General features: G+C 45.7%; 1 protein-coding gene across 24 annotated transcripts in view; it reads left to right on the plus strand.

Moving 5' to 3' along the window:
• Positions 1–6,831, plus strand: part of CLASP1 (cytoplasmic linker associated protein 1) — a 160,981-nt gene extending 154,150 nt beyond the window's left edge. For all 24 annotated transcript variants that reach the window (XM_035331631.1, XM_035331628.1, XM_035331630.1 and 21 more), the window contains 2 exons: positions 839–955; positions 2,720–6,831. In XM_035331631.1, coding sequence (XP_035187522.1) covers positions 839–955; positions 2,720–2,806 — 204 coding nt within the window. In that variant the 3' untranslated portion in view covers positions 2,807–6,831. The remainder of the gene's footprint in view (positions 1–838; positions 956–2,719) is intronic.
• The last annotated feature ends 511 nt before the right edge of the window (positions 6,832–7,342 follow it).

Raw genomic sequence — 7,342 nt, forward strand, 5'->3', positions numbered from 1 at the left:
TGAGTGCTCCAATGGCTCATTTGAGCTGCAGAAGCTGCCAGAGATCAGCACACCCACAGGGGTCTCTCAACATGTTTTTTTTTATGGTGTTTCCTACCTAATAGGTAATAAAAATTATTAATAATTGGTTACAGAAGGCATTTAATTTAATGGACTGGCACGTGTGTAGCACTGATCTATTCAGCGTTTAAGCCCAGTGCTCTTAAAGGGTTGGAAAAGAATCCATGACAATGATTTTTGCATCTTCTAATGCCTAGATAGAGCTGTCCTATGCAAATACCTACTTGGGTGGAATATCTATTCACTAAACATTCTGGATTTCATATTCTGAGTGATATAAATATTAGGCCACTTTTCTAAAACAGAAAAAAAAATCATTTCAATCCGTAACTTTGCTCAGGGGTAGAACTGATTTACTTTCAGTTAGATTTGGCTCAGGAAGGACATGTCTGCAGGCAAGCTGGGAACACTGGTCTTCCACTCAAAGAAGTCCTAGTCATCCCATGCAGCATGTGGTCATCTGAACTGGACATGGGGATGTGTATATCTGGCAGAACCCTATGCTGAGAATCTGTGTTCCTGCTTAATGACACAAAAACTCAAGATATTATTAACTTACAGTAATAACATAAGAAACAAATAGGATGTGCTGGATGTTTGTATTTTCTTGCTCTTTGAGCATTCATATTGCAAACTGTTACCTTCAGCAAGGCCTTTCTATTGATTTGTTAGGTTGGTAGCCACACTTGCAAAAAGTTAATCAGCTTTTTAGTATATTGACCTGTAAGGATGTTACTAAGTGCTGTTTGATTTCAGACCATGTTTTCTTGTTTCCTAGGGTTATGATAACACAGAGAGCAGCGTCCGTAAAGCTAGTGTATTTTGCCTAGTGGCAATTTATTCAGTAATTGGAGAAGAACTGAAACCTCATCTCGCACAACTCACAGGAAGCAAGGTATGGGAGTAATGCCTCTGGTATTTTGGTAACAGCCAGCTACTAATAGGAGTAAGAGCAATGGTAGCTCTGGGTCAAGTTCCCTGTACTCTGTTAACTCCAAATGAGTTAGACTATCTGACCATGCCAAACACCACTAGAACAAGGCAACACCTTTTCAGCAGCGTGAGCATTTCATACCCTGCAGAGAAAATTTTGAATGGGGTTCAGGGTTTGATTTCATGCTGCATTTGATGCTGTGTAACTGCGAGCTGCTTCTGAGCGGGTCCTTCCCACTACGGCCATGGTTACCTTGGTCCTTCTGCACTGCATCGAGGGGGTGACAGTGCAGTGAATTGGATCAGCTGGCTTCTCCGGCTGAGAAACAAATCTGAAATACAAAATGATTTGTTTTTCAGTCTGCTGAGACGTTAACCTAATGCAGATTGATGGGAATGGGTGGTTTGGATGCGTAGGAGAGCAGCACCTCTTCTTTCAGCAGCAGGTCATGATGAGGGCTGCTAGAAATGCAGGTAGAGCTTTGCTCTTAATATCTTGGCAGATGTGTCCCTTTCCTCCTGGGACACCAGCAAGTCTGAGTGATCTTTCAGAAGCCTTTGTGTCCTGGGCTCACGTGAGAACCAAAACTCAAGTTATGACCTGATGCTGCAAATGAATTCAGGTCTTTAATTCAGCCTTGTCCTTCAGACAACAACTGGCATTCAGGAAGCTGTTACAAGACTCTTCTTGTTTGAAGTCATAACACCTGAGATTTCTTTGCAATTTTAAGATGAATTCTGCATTGTTTTCTCTGAAATATATTTCTGAATGTGAATAGCTACTTAGTTCAGAGTTAGTTCATCTGGGTGTTTTGAAGCAATGGTTTCTTCCATGGGTAGGAAGTGTGGTGTAGGCCAAAACAGAATCTGAGACTGAGGACTTAGATTTTATTTCTGAATTGAGTTGATTTGTCCTTAAATTACTTGCACCTCCCATTTTCTCTGGAAAAAAAAAGAGCTATGGGTGCTGAGATTTACCTCATTTATATTCAGGCAGTTGGGAAATTCCCCTATAAAATGTTGTGGGGACTTTATTATCCAGTATCCTAGGTGCCATGGACTTACTCCACCACATAACTAACTATAAACATGTGAGTAATTCTTCCGAGTTTACGCAGACTGCCTGCATGTTTAAAGTTAAGTGTGTGCGTGAGTCACTGCAGGATCTGGAGCTAAGGTGGTAAGGCAGAATAAGAAAACAAACCCATGCAAAGGAAGTGTATAATCATAACAGCTGCAGTTTCACTAGATGGCCCAAGTTAATTAAGATAGTTAAATGTCATTGAAAATGAACGTCTTGTAAAGAACAAAACCCATCCCGCTTTTACTCCCTAAGCATGGAGAGTTCAGGTGTTTCCTAGGAGGGACCATGGCTCTTGGATTACTGGGGTGTGAGTGAATTCAGGGCCTACCTGCGGCCCCACTGACCTCTGTTGGAATCCTGCTAACCTCGAGCAGACTGGGACTGAGGCCTGAACTGACAGCTGCTGAAGTGAAACAAATGTTTTTTTAAATCTCATTAAATCTGGTTGTAACTTCAGTGGGACCAGGCCTCCCCTCCTATTTCTGCATGTTCTGAAATGTGCTCGGCTTTGCTTCTGCTTTTCCTCTGGAGAGCCTGGTGCCAGCTTGCCCAAAACAGAGTTCACTGCAGAGTCTGTGTTTAAGGCTTGCAGCCTGTCTGTTTTTCCTGGCATCTTCTCCTAATATTTGTTGTCTCTTTCAGATGAAACTACTAAACTTGTACATAAAGAGGGCCCAGACCACCAACAGCAACAGCAGTTCCTCTTCAGATGTTTCAACGCACAGTTAATGGAGATGTGTGGACATGTGTAGACTTAGAAGCAATCAACGGTGCCTCTCAGAGACCTTTCTGCTACTCTTCACTGGCGCGCTCCATCAGCTAAAGGAGGCCATGCAGATATTTATTGCAATCAGTATTTTAGTCCCTTAAAGCTTTTATGTAGAATCTTACTGGTAATTGAATGTAAAGGAAGCAAGGTCTGTGTTGCAGTCTTCATTAAAAGTGAACAACAGAAAGCCATACTTAAACATATTTGTATAGCCTGCTGAAATCTCGGAAATATGTTTAGGTTAGCGTTCCAAAACAGAGTCCGAAAAGCTGGACGTGCGTAAAGGTCAAACAAATCTTGTTTTAGTTCATGCCCAGTTTTGCTTTCTGTGCTCTAGTTACCTGCTCTCTCCCTGCGGCCGCAGCCCTTCTGGCTAGGTTCTCCTCTTACGAGTCTCGTGGTCTTGTTTTGTACTTCCCATCGCAGCTTGCCTAATTTGCAGGGTTCTCCACGAGGAGATCTTTGCCAACGTGGCTGTGGTTCCAGCCTTTGATGCTTTAATAATGAGATATCAAGTGAGTAATGAAAAAGTTGGTTCTTTTTAAATATCTGAGTTTTTGTATATAGTTCTTCTGACAGACCTCCGATGGGCTGATTTCTCTGTAACTGCTCTCCAGCCAACTGTGCTGTGTAGAGCAGCTGGGCTGTCGCTCCTTTCATTGACCGTGTAAATATTTCCCCTCTCCCAACCCATTTGGCTCTTTCATGCGCTAAAAAAGACTCTTCAGGTTACTTGTTACTCCCCAAAGGGAACCTGAGTCACAGTTCTGGGACTGATGCCCGTGTTCAGGCACTCGGTGGGTGTTGGATCAGGCTCGAGCGTGTCCCCAGGTGGGCACTCGGAGCTGGCAGGGCAGTGTCGCAGCGCTGCCCTGCGAGGCTGGATGTATTTTTACCCAGGCCCATAGTGCCAAAGGGCTGACCTGCCGCTCTGACCGGGCCGGTCGATTTTTTTTTTTTTTTTTTTTTAAAAAAAAAAAAAAAGCTTGCTTTCTCCCTACAAATCCTGTGCGCTTTGGGCAAACTGTTCATCCCAGAGGACAGAAAGGGAATCTGAAACTGGACAAAATGACCCCGCAGAAGCTGAGCTGGCTGGGGTAGTGCTGGGCACCTGCTGCGGTTCCCCTCCTGTGCCTGAAGAGCCTGCAGTGCTGTTTGCTGCCTTCAGAAACCTCCTCCTCCTTCCCAGCCAGCCCAGGCACAGCCCTGCTGGGGGCTTTGCATTTGGGGGGTGCTCAGGGTGCTGTGCTGGCTGAGGGCGCCATGGGGCAAATCCTTTTGCAAGCTGTTGACACAGAGTCAGAGCCACACCAGCAGCAGTCAGATACCCGATGGCACCATCCTGCACCAAAGGGAGACCTTCTGGGCGCAGAGGGCGAGCTCCCCGTCCTGTTGGCTCTGCCCGTGACAGGGGAAGCAGCAGGATGCCAGCGCTGTGTTCAGCCTGAAGCTGGATCCTGGCTGGTGGGCAGGCCTGCCCCACACCTGCCACGGATCAGAACTGGGATTTTGCCCCCAGTGATGCAGGAGGATGGTGGCCTGCAGCTGTGTCGATAGATGTGTGCTCCCTGGCTTCTCTCAGTGCCTCAGGCTCTCTCCAGCCTCCTTTGTTTCCCCTTGGAGGAGCTGAAGGGACACCTCGGCAGCACACTGGGAACATGAGAGCTGCCAGAACTGCAGCAGGGAGGACGAGGTCTTGTTGTCCTCCCTTTCCATCAGTCCATGCTCGTGTGGCCCAGCCTCGGGAGCTGTGTTGGGAGCTGGCTCTGCTCCGAGTCCCCAGCTCAGGAGGGGCTGAGGCGTGTGAGGGCTGTGCGGGACTGGACTCAGAGCTTCCTGGCCTCTTTCCTGGCTGATGTGGGAGCAGAGAAGGTGACCTGCTCCCGAGGATGTGTCCAGGCTTTTGCTGGCTGCAGGGCTGGTTTCCCTCATGCTCCCCAGTGGATAATGCTGTGGCAGGAGGAGCCCTGTGATCCTGGTGGTGGGATTCCTCCGGGCTCTCCTCGCTAGAGAGAGGATTGACTGCTCCATGGTTGGTGTCTCCCTTTCCGTGGACCATTCCTTTTCAGCATCTTTCAGTACACTTGTTACAATACTCTTGTTTTAATTTTTTGAATGATTCAAATTATTTTAGTTTAACATGAATTTATTTTCCCTTTTGAGGAAATATTCAGCCGACTTGTTGGCAGCAGTTAGCTGTCTTGTTTGAATTTTTAGTAGTTTTTTTTTTTTTTAATTTTTATTTTTATTCTGCTTAGTATTTATGCCTCTTTTTCTCCCCATCTCAGTTCAGCATCTTCTGTTCCAGTTCTGGGGTTCAGAGGTCAGCATAGCTGACCGGGTGGCATTTAGTCCCTCCCGGCTGTGATGGAGCTTGGTCCATCACTCTTTGCTTATTATTTTTTTTTTTCCTTTTGAATGGCACACTGTAGCAAACCTCCAGGAATTGAATTCCTTCTCAAACGATTTTATATATTTTATAAAATCCTGTTAGTATGCACTGAGAGTGAACGCACTGTAACGTCCCCGAGCTGGCCCCAGCGCGTGCGCTGACACTACAGTAGGAGTTAACAGCTCGTCCTTGGGCAATAGGTGTGAAATCCGCTGCTGATCTGAGGCTACAGAGACGAGCACCTATTTTTCAGATACTATTGGCACACTTGGGGCTGCAAAATGGTAGAACCAGGCCTTACTTTCTTAATCAGATTCTGTTCCTGTTTTTCAACAGATGCTCATTAAGGTGTTCCTTCCTTTTGTTATGTGAGTCGGTCGCGGACTGTTCATCCTTTGAGTACTCTAGACGTATGTTATACCTGTATACAGTAGGGAGCATTCTGCGTAGGTATTTATAAAACATTGCGTATACTGTACATAGTAGGGTTGTTTAGTATGTTGAACATGACCTGATCCCTCTTTTTTTTCCTTTGAAGTACTCAAAGGGCTAGCTCTGAATGTCACCTCTCTGATCTCCAGCGTTCTGACTTTAAAAAGCTGTACAATCATTTTGTTTTCTCTTCAGCAAGCATAAAGGTCTCTCTGGCTACAAATCACAGTGTCCACGCACGTTTGCAGAGAAAGATCTGCATGCTGGCAGTGCCTCACCGCACCGGTGAAGCTTGTGTTCACGTTCTCCCAGCAGTAGCCATCTACTGCAGCTGCCTTTTCTTTTTTTTCCTTGCAGCCCCTTATGCAGGGCTTCAATTTTTCATACCTTTGAAAAAAAAAAAAAAAAAAAAAAAAAAAAAAAAAAAAAAGGAAAAAAAATTTTTTGTTTTTGTTTTTTTTTGCCCACCATGCTTTAAAAGTCTGCATGGGAGAAATCTCTCAGCAGACAGCGGCTCCTGGCTGTAAGGTTGCCGAAAACCTCAGATGTGGATGTGTTTTTCTGCCATTGGCTGCACCAGTGCTCCATGGGCATGGGCGAATACCGGATCCATCTGCCCCGCAGGTCTACGTACTGTAGTTCTCATGTAGTGCAGAATTATCGAGGCATGTGGCTTTCTTAAGGTACACTATGTGTGCTTGCCTGGATTACAATACAATACGAGACTGTCTTTTTTTATTGCTTACTACTAGCTTACCGATAACCTGTATAAGTAACCTAACTCACATCTTTGTCATCGAAACCTTTTTCTCCCCACCCCTTTATTTATCAAGCATAATATTGCATATTAAGGGACAGAAAAATAGACCTTTGTAGAATACAGCAGGACGTTGCTAACAATGTTTTAAATGGGAAGTGAAAAAATGCTCTGAAAAATGCCAGCCGTGAGAAATGACTTTGTTGGCACCGTGTTCATGCGCATGGATTTTTTTCTATTTTTTCCGCTTTTGTCATGTTACATCCATATCTGTATTTATATCTTTTGTTTCACTTTTGAGTGTATCATGGCAATTGTACAGATGTTTTTTGTTAACATTTACGTGATAGAATTTGCTAAAAAAAAAAATTAAAATAAAACCTTTTGAGTTTGCCCTAGAAAAAGTGGAAGTTGTGTGGTTTTGTTTTTTTCAGGGGAGAAATATGAAAATGGATGCAATTATCTAACGCGTCTCAGTCCAGCAGAACGGGGGCTTGCTCTCTGCTGAGGACACGGCGTGCCTTTTGGTGCGAGGACAGTCTGGTTGCGGCAGTGGCTGCTGCTGCCTTGGGAACGTGGAAGTGCCCCTGCCCATGGCGTGCAGAGGAACAAGGGGAAAACTCACAGAGGAGCGAATCTCTCGGGGGCACTGGATGCAAGGCTATGAAAGCAAGGGCTCAGCGCATTTTGGAGAAGCAGCTCTGTCCTGATGCAAGCATCTTGTTGCCTCCCCATTATGTTTCCTGCCATCCTTCAGCTCCAGACAGCTGCCCTGTCCCACGTCTCTGAAGCTCAGCTCGCGGTCGGCCCTGGCAGGACCCGCTGCTGGGAACAGAGCCGCTCACCTGCCTGACGCGGTGCCTCGGCAGGAGCCGGGGCAGGAGCCAGCTCTGGCATCATGCCTTCTCTCCTCCT

This window comes from Oxyura jamaicensis, chromosome 7, assembly GCF_011077185.1.
Source record: "Oxyura jamaicensis isolate SHBP4307 breed ruddy duck chromosome 7, BPBGC_Ojam_1.0, whole genome shotgun sequence".
NCBI classification, from domain to species: Eukaryota; Metazoa; Chordata; class Aves; order Anseriformes; family Anatidae; genus Oxyura; species Oxyura jamaicensis.